The sequence below is a fragment of the Oryctolagus cuniculus genome, chromosome 7, assembly GCF_964237555.1.
Source record: "Oryctolagus cuniculus chromosome 7, mOryCun1.1, whole genome shotgun sequence".
NCBI classification, from domain to species: domain Eukaryota; kingdom Metazoa; phylum Chordata; class Mammalia; order Lagomorpha; family Leporidae; genus Oryctolagus; species Oryctolagus cuniculus.
In genome coordinates, this window is record NC_091438.1 from 159,304,440 (window position 1) to 159,321,301 (window position 16,862).

A 16,862-nucleotide genomic window follows, 5' to 3' on the forward strand; every position below is an offset into this window, starting at 1 on the left:
TACCATTTTTTTTTGCCTCTAGTAAGAGCAGAATGTGTGGAAACCAACCAGCCATGCTTCTACACCACTACTGATGTTACAGGCATCTGATACCTTTGGCTGAGGCACACTGGCCTGCCTCTTTGTTTTATCATCTTTGAACTTTGTCAAATGGATATACTGTATCATAGATCATTCCAATAATGACACATTTATTGTATAACCATCTCTGGTGTGTTTTTTGTATTTTTTTGTCTATTTTTTAAATCAGTGTTGATTTCAGAGGTCACTTTTTCAGTTCTTTCATGGTGCCTGTAGGTTGGAATCCAGTATTTCAAAGGTCTACCAACAAGTCATAACCAAAGAGTGCTGTCAAAAACAACTAACCAAAACAAAACAAAACAAGACAAAACAAAGAACAGTGGCTGCGGATTCTCTACCACTTCAACCTTACTTCCCAACACAGAGGCCACAACTTGTGGACAGATGGCCATAATAACAGCACATTAGTGTTTGTCAGGCAGCAGTTACTATACAACATAAACTGTCCCAATGTCTTATTTATTGGACAGCTGTTTTAGAACATTGATAATTTGAAATACAATGTATTCCTTGAAAAAAATGGCAACTCAGTTATTCTATTATAGATTAATTATGTACATAATCTTCAGTTGAACAAATTAGTAAAAAGTAACTTTTGCAGTACAGTTTATGCCATTTTCGCAGTTAATTAAAAATATTTTCAAGTGTTCTGTTTACTTCTTTTTTGAAATAATAGAATGTTAAAAACATTTTTTTCAGGGTTAAAACAAGTGGTGAATGTATTGTCAATTTCAGTTAACTATGTGGATCCTCTGGGTAGGTTGGTAGGACGTGACAGGTAGACTGAAAGTTCCTTAGCGTGACAGAGGACAGAAAAGAGGACTGCAGCAGGCACTGGAGGTCAAGGCAGAATGCTGGGAATGTTCCTGCCAAACTCAGGGGCAATAGAGGATTCTCATACTCATTACCACGTCTAGAAACAATGTGTGAGATTTGGGAGGAATAAGGGAACCTTTGTTACTAAGGTGTAATGATGTTTACCTTTGAACAAATTGTTAGACTGAGTCAAATAAGTCTGCAAGCTTCCTGGATATCAGATGGATTTATCCATCTCTATCTATCTATCTATCTAGTTATCTAGTTCATTTCTACATTTGAGGGACAAATAAAAACTATATTGAAACAAGGCCTCTTAAAGCATCCCTTCTCTCCCCCCACCTCTTTTTTTTTTTTTTTTTTAAAGATTTTATTACTTTATTTATTTGGAAGACAGACTTACAGAGAGAGAGAGGTAGAAAAAGAGAGATCTTGCATCTTCTGGTTCGTTCCTCAAATGGCCAGAGCTGAGTCAATCTGAAGCTAGGAGCCAGGAGTTTCTTCTAGGTCTCCTGTGGGTTCAGGGTCTCATGGACTTGGGCCATCCTCCACTGCTTTCCCAGGCATATTTACAGGCTGCTGGATCAGAGGTGGAACAGCTGGGACTTGAACTGGCACCTATATGGGATGCTGGCACACCAGCCCAAAAGCATCCCTTGTTTTGATGTGGAGTCAAATTTATTTAAAAGAGTATTTTTTTCTGGGGCCCTCATTGTGGCACAGCAGGTTAAAGCACTGACCCGAAATGCCAGCATCCCATATGGGCACCAGTTCTAGTCCTGGTTGCTCTGCTTCCTATCCAGCTCTCTGCTATGGCCTGGGATAGCAGTAGAAGATGAACCAAGTCTTTGGGCCCCTGCATCCATGTGGGAGACCCAAAAGAAGCTCCTGGCTCCTGGCTTCGGATTGAAGCAGCTCCAGACATTGAGGCCATTTGGGGAGTGAACCAGTGGATGGAACACCTCTCTCTGTCTCTACCTCTCTCTGTTACTCTGTTTTTCAAATAAACAAAATAAATCTTTTAAAAAAAAGTATTTTTCTGTAAGTCATTTTCTCTAGAATTGCTTGAATGTTAAGTTTTCATTGCTATTTTGCTATGCAGTTTCTTGTTAGTGATTAAAACACTGTGGACATCTTGCTGTTTCTTACAGTCGACATTCTTTAAAATAAACCTAAGTAATTTCCTTGTCATACCCTCTTACTTTACACTTTGATAGACATAAATAGCACACTCTCTAAAAGTTGACTTTCCAGTCAGTCTTTTTTGGTAAAGATTTATTTTATTTATTTGAAAGAGTTAGAGAGAGAGCTAGAGACAGAGAGGTCTCCCCTCCACTGGCTCACTCTCCAAATGGCTGCAGCAGTCTGAGCTGAGCTGATCTGAAGCCAGGAGCTTCTTCTGGGTTTCCTACATGGGTGCAGGGGCCCAAGCCCTTGGGCTATCTTCTCCTGCTTTCCCAGGCACATCAGCAGGGAGCTGGATCAGAAATGGAGCAGCCAGTACTTGAACCAGCGCCCATTTGGGATGTTGGCGCTGTAGGCTGAGACTTTAACCCACTGCACCACAGCGCTGGCCCCTCCAGTCAGTTTTCATAAATAAATTGTTTTTGTTTAATAATCATGAATCCCTTTGTATATGGTACATCCATTGCACCTGCTGAGCTCCCTTTTAATTTATTCAAAAGTACTGTCCTTCACCTGCCCACTGGGGACTAACAGGACAGAAGAGAGAGGTCTAGGACCTGGGAACTGTGCAGATGTGTGTGGGGAGCACAGGACCTCTAGGAAGACGCTGGCCATCAGCCACAGCTAGAAGCACTAGGTAGCAGGTACTGACTGTGTGTGCATCCCCGCGGGCTGGCAGGCAGGTGATGATGGGGTAGGAAATGGGTGGCAGGAATGAGGTCTGGGTTGGAAGTCAGCATCAGCGAACTGGTGTCTTGGGTTGAAGAGGACCAGTAGCCTCTCCTGGCCCAGGTGTCGGAGACCCTGAAGTACTGCTGATCAGAGGACCAAGGTACACCCAGTGTATTGCAAGGCTTAGTTAAGGGCAGCAGAGGTCCATTTGCCGAATTGAGATTTATGGTTTAAAGTGGCAGAGTGGCTTACGTGATTGCTAAACCACTCAGTTTCAGGACTCTTTGCAGTTCTCTGATGAGGAACAGGACGGATCCATGTTCCAAGGTTGAGTTTGGAGCTGGTGATCATGGCTTTCATTGGGGACTAGAGCACCGTGATGCAGGAAGCCAGGCAGCTTGCCTCTGCCCTCTGCCCTCATGGGTCTCTCAGTTCTCCAAAGGCTGTGAGAACCTACAGTTTTACAATTTTTATGTTTTCAATTTGGATTTTTATAACGTAACTTAGAGTATGAGATAAGTACATGGGATTTTGATACACCTTTCACCAATTGTTAACACCTTGCCATTTCTGCTTTATCTTTACTAATTTTATTTTGTTGTATCTACTTTAATCCTTTTTTTTTAAACTATATTACAAATTTTTTTTACCTCCTCTGTTTTTGCCTTCTGTGTGTTGGCCATCTTTTCTTTGTCATTCTTTCCTGAACCAGTGAGGAATGAATTGCAGACCATGGTATGATCATGCAAGTGAGGGAAGGTATCTGGTGGACCGTGTAGGCCGGCAGAGGCCCCTGTGGCTTCTCCAGCAGTGGCCTCTGTGGTAGTTTCCCCAGTGACCGTGGGTTGCAGGTCGCTATCGTGGCATATCCTTCACCTTTCTTCATTTTCATGTGTCTCTTTTTTGGCTTTTAATGATAATTGACCTTTTTGAAGAATTAAAGCCAGTTTTGTGGAATGTTCTTTCTTCAGTATTCCCTCATGATTAGATTTAGGCTATGTCATTTTTTGGCAAGGAATACAGAGGGATTTCATAGTGTTAAGTGGAATTAATACATTAGTTTATCTTGGTTTAAAAAGTCCTGAAGGGGCCAGCACTGTGGCGTAGGAAGCCAGCCTTCATCTTGGCGCCGGCATCCCATGTGGGCACTGGTTCGAGTCCTGGCTGCTCTTCTGCTTCAGCTCCTGGGATGCACCGGGAGGGACGTGGAGTACAGCCCACGTGGGAGACCAGGAAGAAGCACCTCACTCCTGGCTTCGGATCAGTCCAGCTGCAGACGCCGAGGCCATTTTGGGAGTGAACTAGCAGGTGAAAGATATTTCTGTCTGTCTCTCCCTCTCTAACTCTCCCTCCCAAATAAATAATATATAAATAAAAATACTCTAAAACCTGTGGTATATGCTTTATTAAAAAAAGTACTGAAACCATGCATAATTTTTTTATAATATGCTTTTCCATAGACTTTTTGAAGACCTTCTGTATACATGGATTTCAAAAATTTTTTTAAAAGATTTATTTATTTGAGAGGCAGAGTTACAGACAGAGAAAGGGAGAGAGAGAGAGAGAGAGAGAGATATCCAACATCTGCTGGTTCACTCCCCCAAATGGCTGCAGTGGCCAGAGCTGTGCCGATGTGAAGCCAGGAGCCAGGAGCTTCTTCAGGTCTCCCACATGGGTGCAGGGCCCAAGCACTTGGCCATCCTCACTGCCCTCCCACACACATCAGCAGGGAGCTGGACCGGACGTGGAGTTGTTGGGACTCAAGCCAGCACCATAATGGGTGCTGGCACCTCAAGGGGAGCTTAACCTACTACACCATAGCGTTGGGCCCTCAAAAATTTTTTTTATAAAGATTTATGTGAAAGAGTTACAGAGAGAGAGAGAGAGAGAGAGAGAGAAAGAGAGGGAGGGAGGGAGGGAGGGGTGTTCCATCTGCTGGTTCACTCCCCAAATGGCTACAATGGCCCGAGCTGAGCCAGTCTGACGTCAGGAGCCAGAATCTTCTTCTGAGTCTCCCACACAGGTGCAAGAGCTCAAAGACTTGGGCCATCCTCTGTTGCTTTCCTAGGCACATTAGCAGAGAGCTGGATTGGAAGTGGAGTAGCCAGTACTTGAACCAGTACCCATATGGGATGCCGGCACTGCAGGAGGTGGCTTTACCTGCTACACCACAGCACCGACTCCTCCCTCCCTTCATGTAGTCAGGTAGTGTTTATAGCCTAGTTAGACAGGTGGTATTACGCAGACAGGTGTAATGAGAGGAAGGCAGAATGGTCCTGGGTTGCTGAGTTGCTCCAGGGCAGGAGGTGTCTTCACAAAGGAGCTGATAGGAATTGTGGTAGGGCAGGTGAATTCTCTAGCAGGGAGAGAGCGATGGAGAGGAGGACAAGGGGGAGGCCCCTGGGGAGCTACTGCAGAGGAGTGACAGGAGAGAGGAACAGCTACGGAAGTGGTTGGCAGAGGACAGTCGTGAGGTGCCCAGGGCCACAGAGACCATGAAGAAGATGTTGAGGTAGGCCAACATCACTACAGAGCAAAGGTCGTTGGATTTTTGTCACATGCCCTTAGTGTTGCCCGCAGCTTTGAGTGGGACCATAATTATTATTTTTTTAAAAGATTTTATTTATTTATTTATTTGACAGGTAGAGTTACAGTCAGTGAGATAGAGAGAAAGGTCTTCCTTTTCCGTTGGTTCATTCCCCAAATGGCCGCCATGGCCGGAACTATGCCGATCCGAAGCCAGGAACCAGGTGCCTCCTCCTGGTCTCCCATGCAGGTGCAGGCGCCCAAGCACTTGGGCCATCCTCTGCTGCCTTCCCGGGGCACAGCAGAGAGCTGGACAAGCTCCTCTTCCTAGAGGAGCAGCCGGGACTAGAACCCGGTGCCCATATGGGATGCTGGCATCGCAGGTGGAGGATTAACCAAGTGAGCCATGGAGCCAGCCCCGGGACCATAATTATAATCCACATTTCCTGACTTGCTGTTAACGATGACAGTTTTTATACTGTGTTTTGCTGGGTCATGATGAATTTGTGAAATTCTGATTTTATGTTGATTTTTCTAAGTGAAATTGATTGGGTTTCGTTGTGCTGTGTTTTGTTTTTCAGCGTACTGTTTTGAGAGGAAATTTTTGCTGCTCATTTTCATGTTATCTGGCTGCGAGGTTCTGATTCGTTGTTTTTGTTTTTAGAAAGTGTTTTCTCTAGACTGTTCTGTAGTCACAGGAGTTCTGGGGCCACGCTGCCTTACATACACATGGGGGAAAATGTTCCTCTCACACATTGACACGTGACTCATGTGGGTCAATAGAAAGATTTATTTTTAAGTTTCTTTGGCATTTCTTGTATTTTGTAAATGACGTTCTCAGCAGGATAAGAGTGTATGGAATCATGGTCCCAGAATGCAGTTTTTCGCATCATGAACAGCAGTGTTGTGGAAGTGGAGCTGCCTCGGTGTCCACTGCGTGAATCTTGAGGAGGCTTTAGTTTCTTGAAGCTCCATCACATTTCTGCAAAAGAGAGTTGGCACTGCCATTTCCTGCCCTGTCTCGTCCTTTAAAATTTGGAGGAGATTTGTGGTCTTCCTTTCTCTTCTAAATAGTGATTAATATTATGTAGAATCGTCTCTTACTTTGCAAATGGAAACCCAGCTACATAGCCAGAATGGGGGCACCTGGTTTGCCTTACGTTAGTGGCAGAGGCTGGGGAGAGGGTATGAAATGTATTGCTTGGGGTTTTCCTAGACAGTGCCCTGGCCATAGCGTGAGGACTTCACGGTGTTCAGGGTGATGAGCATGGGATGGCCTTGCTTATGTGGCTTTAGGAATCTCTTCTGATTAAACTTTAATGAATTTGGCTTTGTGGGTAATATTCTGAGACTCTGACTTTTGTACCAGGAGATTTCAGTTAAATGAGATTTTTGTGGGTGTCCAGATGTTTGTGAAGTTCTTTGAATTCTTAGTTTAACCCTTCCTGCCTGCTTGTTGTTAGAAGTATGTTCTTCAAGCTAGACCTGACTGTGTATGGTGTTGCTTGAAGAAATTTAATTTATTATTTGGAGGACTTTTAAAGTTTCTAATGTAAGAAAGATGAATCTTTTTTGCATAAACTACAATATTCTTGAGCTCCTGTGCTCCTGGCACCAGACACCGTGCACTCTGCACCCACATCCATGTGACAGTGCCAGGCTTTACCCAGCTTGTTTGTTTTGTTTTTTTCCCAAAAGATTAAAGTTTTTAAAGAGAAATTTGTGGAGTTTCTTCTCTTACAAAGCTACTGCTGGTTTTAAATGTGCTACAGTATTTCTGTTAGTCAGTCTTACCTATAGTTATTCCTGTCTGGCTTTTCATTCTGTTCTCTCTTGGAGATCTTGCTGTTTACTACTACGTTTACTTTAAAAACAAACAAGCAACCAGCAAAACAAAAGGTGCTGCTGCCTCACAGAGCAGGGCACTTCCCGGGGCCTCCCTCCGCGGCTTGCCGGCTTCCCGGTGTTGGCCGTCTCAGATCCCCTGTGCGGGCCCCACTTCCCTGCACACTAGCTTGGTGTGCAGAGAAGCTGCAGTGTGTTGGCTGGGCTTTATTTACGGAAACAGCAGGGTTGAGATTGATTGCGTCGTGGAGAGACGGTGTGTGGATGAGGGAGGGTCACAGCACATGCTCAGTCCTGTCAGTGCGAGGGAAGTTTCTGCGCTCTGCGTGCAGCGCAGGTCACAGCACAGGCTCAGCGAGAGCTCTGAGGTCTCTCAGACTGCACGGGCCTCCATTTTGCGTCCTTAGAGTGGAGAAGCGCAGAGTTTGAGCAGTAGTTAGAGGTTCGGGATCCAGCTAGCCTCAGCCGAGCCTCTGCAGGCATGGATGACCCATTCAGCCCCTGCAGGTAGGCTGTCTGCCTCTGGCTTCACCCACCAGTGATGGGTTTTGCTGCTCTTTCTCACTCTGAAGATGTGTGAATCATTTCATCATGCATGATGCATGCTCCCTAGAGCCTGCAGTTCAGCCCTGCTGGCCATGGAGGTGGTGGTACAAAGCGTAAAGTCAGCTAAGGACGGGGTCCACCCGGAGAGGCGTCAAGCAGATGTGCAGTGTGAGCCTTTGGGATGCCGCGTCCCTGTGCTCTTCCCCGTCCCTCCCCTCTTCTCTCGTGCTGTAATTTTAACCTGCGTGGTGCTGGGTGCCTCCTGCAGGATCTGCGGAGCAAGCCTGCAGGCCGCTTGTTACCATGTGGCTGGTGGGAATGCCTGGGCACTGTATGTTTCAGGAACAGTGGTAGGTGGGCAGCTATTGGTTGCTTAGGAGGTGGGTGGAACTTGTTTTGATTGAGAGCCTGTTTGCCAGAGCAGATTATAATTCTCATGATCTTTTTCTGAAGTCTGACATAGGTGAGGTCAGTTGTGGGTTATGCTTACAATATGTCACCTAAAATGGATTTGTTTTTAAGGGGAAAGGTTTTGTCACTTCAGTTTCTGCTGTGTCCATTGCTTCAAAAGAAGGCAAACCTTTCTTTTTGGAACTTATAAAAATTGCTGGCAATTAAAAAAAAACAATGCACTTACATTTGTGTTAGAGATTGAGGGTCTTGGTATTTTGTTGGTTTCTTAAATGTTTGTTTTAGAGCAGGATAACATTTGTTGTATATATGTATTTCATTGTGTGACTTGTGAGTTTTATAGGAAGGCAGCAAAGAGAGTGGAGGCAGTGGGACTGATAAGACCATGTCTTGTGCCTACGGCTTCAGTGGCTGCACACTTAGTCTTATCTGTGTGGGGGAAGTTGTGCTTTTCACGTGTGCTGTTTGCAGTGAGGGATCAGACCGATGGCCCTCAAACTTAGGGAGCCAGTCGGAAAGGACGGATTTAGGACAAGTTAGTTCTGCTCAGTCATTGGGTGAAGTTTCTGAGTTACATTAGTTGTTCCTGCTGTTGAAAGGACACTGGGGCTTTGTGCATTTCTGAGGACCGATTCTGAAGGCATCTGGTATGGGAAAACGTGCAACTGAAAAACCCTTGTAGGAGACAGAAGGACATACTGTGTGTTGGCAGAGAGAGGGGTTCTCGGTGTGCGCGCTGGTGGTCTGGGGTGGATGTGGAGTTGGGGGTGATCATCATCTGGTGGGGTGCTTTTGGGGAAGAGTCTTTGGGCAGGCTCATGTTGACAAACACATTACTGAAGATGAGTGAATATATGAGCAGAATTGTTACTAAAGGGTTATTACTCCATGCTCAATTGTGGGATTGCAGCTAAGGGGATGAGTTCAGAGGATGGTTTTCAGGTGATTTTCTTACTGCTGCTTTGTGACTGACTGTGGCTGGCGTTCCCGGGGCCATGTTTGTGTGGACACTGGAGCTGGGAGTGGGGGCAGGTGTCTGCTCCTCCCGCACCGCCTCATGTTGTCTCTGGGGTGGGTCTTATTTCACACTTTGGCTCGGCCTTTCTGCTTCTCTTTTTAAATAAAATCATCCTCTAGACTAGAGGAACAGGACACAGCACTGTGGTCCGGCACACACGGGGTCCCTGCAGGACTGGCCACTCCGTGGTGAGCAGAAGCGTGCTGCTTGTGTCAGCACATTGTTGCTTTTTCTCTTCCAGTATCTTTGCCTCCCCTTAGACTTTCTTTACGTTTGACAAGTAAAGTGTGGACACGAAGCTGTCTTCATAGCTGGAGCAGGTTCTTCCTCCTGCTTGGGTGCCCTGGCTGGGCCCAGAACAATCTGTGTCTGTCAATGGTAAGGACTTGCAGTGCTGTGATCTGTGGGGACTCTATTGTTAGGGTCACTTTTTTCTGTTTTTCAAATCCAGTAAAATAGGTCATGAGAGCTATTTCTTGTTGGTATTTAGTCTATATTTTCCCATCTTGGGAAAATATTTTTGGAACCTTATTTGCTGACCAGCCATCTCCTGCTTTAGGGCTTCTGTGCTTGTCGGTAGTCATGCAGGAACAGCACCCAGGAAGTAACTCTTGGTTGGTGAACATGCGGGTTAGTTTCATTTTGGCTCTTCGTTGCCTTGCTGTTATACTTCAGAGTAGCAGGAAGTAGTGGAGAATATGGAAAGTACGTGATTCAAGAAGAACGTACAATTTCACAAACTTCTATGCTTCTTAGCTTTCTGTTCCGTTGCGGCAGGATCTGGAGTCTGCGTCTGGAAGTCGGGCCTTGCGTCCCGGGTGCTCCTGTGTCTGCATAGCTTCAGCAGTCTGCCTTGGTGAGGAGCTGGGCTGTGCTTCGTTGTGTGAATACCTCATCCTTAGCCACCTCATAACATAGCTCTGCTTGTTACCACTTCCGTAATTTGTGCCAAGTGTGTCATGAGTTAGAGAATTCTGATGCATGTAAAACCTGGTGTTACCTTGTCTCGGATTCTCCTGTTCTTTGTTGTGCTGACCCTTTTTCCTTTTCCATTTTCCTCTTTGGTCACTGCCCCACATTGTCCAGCAGAGAGACATCCATTCTAACACCGTGTAACAGATGCCAGCAGGACGATAGGAGATTCTGGATAGCGCTGGAGTGATTTGTGTATCCCCGAATTTTCTGAATAAGTACAGAGGGAGCACTTAGAAATGCCTGTGGGGGTAGTAGTCTTCTGTGTTGTATGCTCTGTATACCTGAGTCTGAAGGAAAGCAGTTAATTCGACCAGGGTAATCAGAGATGACGTCTATCAAAGTTCTTTGCATTGCACTTTCTTTGGGATTCTGTGATTATTTTCCTTGTTGGAGTTCACGCTTTTGGGGTAGGGATTGTGTCTTTTCTTGCAGTCTCAGTTTTCAGTGAAATATCTGGCAGATTGGTCTTGGGCAGAAAAATGTTAAATAAACGGACAACATCTAGGCTAAGAGAAATGGCCAGATTTGAAGCCAGATCGTGTGGTTCAGGTTGTACCTGGTAAATGACACTGGGCAAGTTCCTTCTTTTCTCTGAACATCCGTCTTCTCATGGGTCATATGGAAAAAAATATTTCTTTCTTTCTTTTTTTTTTTGACAGGCAGAGTGGACAGTGAGAGAGAGAGAGAGACAGAGAAAGGTCTTCCTTTTTCCATTGGTTCACCCCTCAATGGCTGCCACAGCCAGCACGCTGTGGCCAGCACACCGCACTGATCTGAAGGCAGGAGCCAGGTGCTTCTTCTGGTCTCCCATGCGGGTGCAGGGCCCAAGCACTTGGGCCATCCTCCACTGTACTCCCGGGCCACAGCAGAGAGCTGGCCTGGAAAAGGAGCAACCGGGACTAGAACCCGGGGTGCCGGCGCCGCAGGCGGAGGATTAGCCTAGTGAGCCGCAGCGCTGGCCGGAAATAAATATTTCTTATAGTTATTGTGAAGATTAGTGAAAACAGTGTGAAAGTGCTTGACACATAATTATTTCATATATAATTGCTATTATATCAAAGACCAAGTCTATCTCAACAGCCTCTATATATATTTTTATGGCCAGCCTATTCAACTAAGACAACGTTAGAAATAATTTTTAAGAATCATGGTAATTGTGGGTTGGTGTTATGGTACAGTGGGTTCAGCCACCACTTTGGATGCCCACATCCCATATTTAAATGACAGTCTAGTAACGATTACTCCATTTCCAATCCACTTCCGGCTTAATGCATCCTGGGAGGCAGATGGTGGCTCAAGTGCCTGGGCCCCTGCCATCCAGGTGGACAACCCAGTTGGAGTACCTGGTTCTTGGTTTCAGCCTGGCCCAACCTTGACTGTTCTGGGCATATGGGAGTGAAGCAGCAAATGGAAGATGTCTGTCTAGCTCTCTTTCTCAGTTGCTCTGCCTTTCAAGTAGATGAAAATAAGTATTTGAAAAATCTAGTGATCAGTATGTTTAGCGGCTATTTACTAAGTTGCTTTCTCTTACTCTTTTTGTGTTTATATTTCTCTTTACACATCTATTTTTTTTAAAGATTTATTTATTTATTTGAAAGTCAGAGTTACACAGAGGAGAGGCAGAGACGGAAAGAGAGGTCTTCCATCTGATGGTTCACTCCCCAGTTGGCTGCAATGGCCTGAGCTACGCTGATCTGAAGCCAAGAGCCAGGAGCTTCTTCCAGGTCTCCCACAAGGGTGTAGGGGCCCAAGGACTTGGGCCATCTTCCACTGCTTTCCCAGGCCATAGCAGAGAGCTGGATCAGAAGTGGAGCAGCCGGGTCTCAAATTGGTGCCCATATGGGATGCCAGCGCTGCAGGCCAGGGTGTTAACCCACTGTGTCACAGCACTGGCCCCTACAAATCTATTTTTAAAGATTTATTTATTTGAGAGGCAGAATTACAGAGACAGACAGAGAGAGAGAGACAGAGATCTTCCATCTCCTGGTTCACTCCCTAAATGGCTGCAACAGCCAGGGCTGGGCCAGACTGAAAACAAGAGCCAGGTACTCCATCTAGGTCTCCCATGTGGGTGACGGGGTCCCACACACTTGGCCATCTTCTGCTGCTTTCCTAGATGCATTAGCAGGGTGCTGGACTGGAAGTGGAGCAGCTGGGACTGCACTAGCACCCCTATGGGATGCTGATGTCACAGGTGTTAGCTTGCTGTGCCACAACCCAGGCTTCCTCTTACACATCTTGAAAAAAACGTTCTTAAAAGAAGCTCTGCTTCCATGTCTTGTAACGTTTGGTGTATTCGTCAGTAACAATTTTTTCTTGATACTTTCTCCAGTATGATTACAGAAGTAAGAGTGTGTATTAAAATGCCTATTTGCCTCCTCTTCCTCCCACACTAATACCACCGTCGTGAAGAGGAGTAAGGCCACAGCCCTGTTTTTTATGGGGTTTCCCAGAGACTTTGGGTAGGAACAGAGGGACCTGTAGACACTCTTACTTGGTCCAAAAGTCCCTCTTCTGGGGCTGTGCCGTCTGGTGCATTAGAGAGAGAGCGAGCTTGCTTTCTCTGTGCAGAAAGCCAGCAACACCTTTGGTTAAGCTTCAAAGACTTGTGCTTTGTAGATTGTTTTCAGTTGTGGTGGAATTTTAACCATGTGTTTTCTGAAGCCTCACATATGTGAGCCTGCAGCTTACGCTGTCTGTGGCCCTAGAGCAACCACAGCAAAGCCCACCAGTGAGCCAGAGCTGGGTTGGGGTTCTCTGCCCTTGCCAGATGAATTGGGTGTTCCTGGATTCTAGTGGAGCAGAGACAGATACGAAGCTTACAGTGAGCCAGGTCCTTGTAACACTTTGAAGCCAGACATTATTTCCACATTCTTGTATGTGAGGGCCATATTTACTACATCTTATTGTCCTAATTCCTTGTTCTGGACTTTAGATTATGCTTGGAGGAGCTTGTGAGCCAGCTGCCCTGTGGCCTGGAATCCTCTGTGACCTCTGGAAGAGCCCACTGCTTCCTCAGGCCCTGGCCGCCAGGCTGCTAGACTGAGTCAGATGGCCTCTCAGGATTCTCTCATCAGGGAAAATTTAGGATTTCATGATTCCAGAAATAGGCCAGTCCCCTTGTTAACCTTTGTGTTCGTGTATGGGTTTGGAGCATTAAGTCTTTTAGTCATTGGCTGATTTCTATTTGTTATTTAAAAAAAAATTATTTATTTGAAAGTTAGAGAGAGAGAGAGAGATCTTCCATCCTCTGGTTTACTCTCCAAATGTTCACAATAGCTGGAGTTGGGCTGGTCTGAAGCCAAGAGCCAGGAGCTTCTTCCAGTTCTCCAGCTTGTGTGGGGCCCAAACACATGGACCATCTTCCACTACTTTCCCAGGCGCATTAGCAGGGAGATGTATCAGAAGTGGAACAACTGGGACTCAAACCAGTGCCAGCATGGGATGCTGGCGTTGTAGGCGGCACCATTACCTGCTACACCACAGCATCAGCCCCTTGATTTTTGTATTTTGAATGAATACTGGATTTTATTGCTGGTGGGCAGTTTATCAGTGCTGTTTTCTGATTAATTCTGCTTGCAGTGCTGGCCCTCTGTTTCAAGTGACTTTTAGCTAAATTTTGAACTGAAGCCCTTAATTATAATTGAGTTAGTCATTTATTCATTCAAGATCTATTCACTGAGAGTCAGTGGGCTCGGTGATGAAGTGGTAAGCTGGAAACAGACTTGGTTCCTCCCCACTGGGAGGTTTTGGTCTAGAAGGCAAGATGGTCTCTGAAAAACACATGGAGTAGACATGAAAAACACATGGAGTAAGCATGAAAAACACATGGATTAAACATGAAAAACACATGGAGTAAACATGAAAAACACGTGGAGTAGACATGAAGTCATGACTGCTTTGGGCTGAAGGAGGGGTCCGCGGTGCTTTGAGAACTTTCACAGGAGGGCTTGGCTCCTGTTTTCACTCACTGCTGGCGTGTAGAGTAATGACCTCTCTGCACAGCCACTGTGTCTGCTTCTTTATATCATCTTTTGTTTTCATAGCAACCTTGAAAAATAGCCGTTGTGAGTGGTTGCTCATGTTAAAGATGAAGCAGCTGATGGCTCAGAGAGATTGGATTGTGTCCGTAAGTACAAAGCTCCGTGTTGACTCAGGGAACCTTTCTGTCTTAAAATGGATGGAAATATATTATGAAATAGAACACAAAACTTGCATATCATTTTCAAAAAACATGTCTGACTTCAGCGGCATTTTGGGTTTGTTAAAGGCTGCTTTGGAAACTTGAGAAAGGCCCACTGTCCAGCTACAAAGAAGTGATCTGATAAACTGCCTTGAAGTTTTCTTAAGACTTGATGTATTTCATCCTAGACCCATAGGCTTTCTGTGGTCACTTTCTAAATGTGCTAGTAAGTGAGGATTCTGGAGTCTTCTGTTGATGTCTTGTCATTCCTCTTTTCAGCTTAATAGCCCATGTGAAAAATAAGAATCACTTCTGCCTGGTACTTCCGACCTGAAGGACAGGCTGTGGGAGGGAATCTTACAGACAGCAGCCACAGAATGGTGTCTGTCCTTGCCTCTTGGGAGTGGCCTGCTGGCCTGTGGCTTTGTGGAGGGCACTCGGGTCTAGAGTATGGTGCAGAGTTAGGCCTGCTCCTCATGTCAGTCCTTGACTCTGCCAGCTCGTGAACCTAGTTCTGTGACAGTGCTGTCTGTTGTGTCTCCTTATATCCATGTCCTCGTTCCTTCTCTTCCCTGTTGACTCGTCCCTGTGTCACGTCGTCACCACAGTCACGCAGAACACGTGGGCATCTTGAGTGACAGTTGCCTCCCTGCGCCCTCTCCCTTCCTAGGGTGGGGAAGGGACGCTGTTGAGGCCTCAGGCAGGCTGGCCTCTCCTTGACACAGGGAACCCTCTCATCTCCTCTGCAAAGATGCTTCTCCCTTTTTGATATTCAGTTACAGCCTCCCTGTTCCTTTCTGTCCATTCTCTGTTTACTTCTTAGCCTAAACCGTTTCCATGGTGACAGGTTACTTTTCAAAGGGAACATCTTGTCGTTTTATTTAATGCACTGCAGCTGAAGAGGACTGAAACAGTAAGTTGTAGTTGCTATGGATACTGCTTATTACATTGGTTTCTTTGTATCAGATTTCATATACAATGAATTTCTCTCTCTCTCACTCGCTCGCTCTCTCAGAATAAACCCAGTGACTTACCATTATTGTTGTCAATTTGGCTTCTGGGACCTTTTTTTTTTTCTTTTTGACAGAGAGAGAAACAGATAGAAAGGTCTTCCTTCCGTTGGTTCACCCCCCAAATGGCCGCTACGGCCGGAGCTACACCAGGAGCCAGGTGCTTCTTCCTGGTCTCCCATGCAGGTGCAGGGGCCCAGGCACTTGGGCCATCCTCCACTGCCCTCCTGGGCCACAGCAGAGAGCTGGACTGGAAGAGGAGCAACCAGGACTAGAACTCCGCGCCCACATGGGATAGTGGCGCTGCAAGTGGAGAATCAACCAAGCGAGCCACGGCTCTGGCCCCCTAGGATTATTTTTTTTTTCTTTCTTCTTCCAAAGAAAATATATATTTTTTAGAATATTGTGGGCTAAACCTGAAATGCTTTAAAAAGCATGCATTATTTACATTTGCTGCCCAGGGAAATCCATCATTTTGCTGGGGAGAATAGTGATAGTTCTCAAAAAAAATTTTTTTGAATTAGGGTTCAGAGTCTAAGGAGATCTCCAAAACGATAACCCCACAGCAGAGCTCTTTAGAGGGAATGAGAAGTATGTGACTGAGTTAATTCCCTGAATCTCATCACTCACGAACCATGACACTCTCTCTTCAGTAACTCATTCAACTTTTTTTTTTAAAAGTGAATATATTTGTTAATTTAATGAGCTTTTCTTGTACCTGACTTTGTTGTTTCTAGTTTGTCTGTAGCACATCCTTCAGCTAAGTTCTTCCTTTAGCTTTCTAAAAACGTTAATTTTGGGGCTGGCACCGTCGTGTGGTGGTAAAGCTACCACCAGCAGCTCCAGCACCTCACATAGGCACTGGGTGCTGGGGCCCAGGAATAAGGCCGTCCTCTGCCGCTTTCCTCGGGTGCATTAGCAGGGAGCTGGATTGGAAGTGGAGCAGCCTGGACCCAAACCAGCACCCATGTGGGGTGCAGGTACTGCAGGCGGCAGTTTAACCTGCTGCGCCACAGTGCTTCGCTCCCTACTCCCTAATCTGTTTTAACCAAAACTTTTTTGTAAATATTAACCGTGTTAGGTTTTATCCTTCCACGTAATTTTCATACTTTTTAAGAAATCTCTGTTTGATTATTTTATCCTGCTTAAGTGTTTGAAATGGAAACAGAACTTGGAGAAAAGGATATGGATTTTCACACTTCTCTGTAATAAATTGTGTAGTTTTGATTCAGTAACTTATTTACTCTGCCGTAAGGGAATGTGATTGGGAACGCTGGCTTAAAAGTCAACTGAACTTGAATCCTGGTTTCTCCACTTGTTAGCTGTACAATTGTATACATAATCTGTAATATCTTAGCTTCAGTTTCTTTATCTGTTTGACAGGGTCGTTGTTAAGATTGGATAAAATATATGGAGGTTGCTTAGCTTGCAATGCTTTATGGACAGTAAATGCTCAACATACAGATGAGTTGCTTTATTTCTGTGAGTGACGTTACCAAGTAGAAGGTGGAGATACTGCCTCAAAGGGTTGTCATGTGAGTAAGGGAAGAGTGTGTACCCGGCAAAGGTAGTGTTGTCATGTGACTGTAATGTA

At 45.5% G+C, this 16,862-nt stretch overlaps 1 protein-coding gene across 8 annotated transcripts in view; it reads left to right on the top strand.

Moving 5' to 3' along the window:
- The window catches only part of RERE (arginine-glutamic acid dipeptide repeats), a 442,889-nt gene that overhangs the window by 270,255 nt on the left and 155,772 nt on the right, over positions 1-16,862 (top strand). Inside the window, exon 1 of one of the 8 annotated variants that reach the window (XM_051858116.2) lies at positions 7,001-7,632. The exons of the other annotated variants lie outside the window; for them this stretch is intronic. Coding sequence (XP_051714076.2) covers positions 7,607-7,632 — 26 coding nt within the window. The 5' untranslated portion in view covers positions 7,001-7,606. Of the gene's footprint in view, positions 1-7,000; positions 7,633-16,862 lie in introns of those variants that run through there. 8 annotated transcript variants of the gene reach the window in all.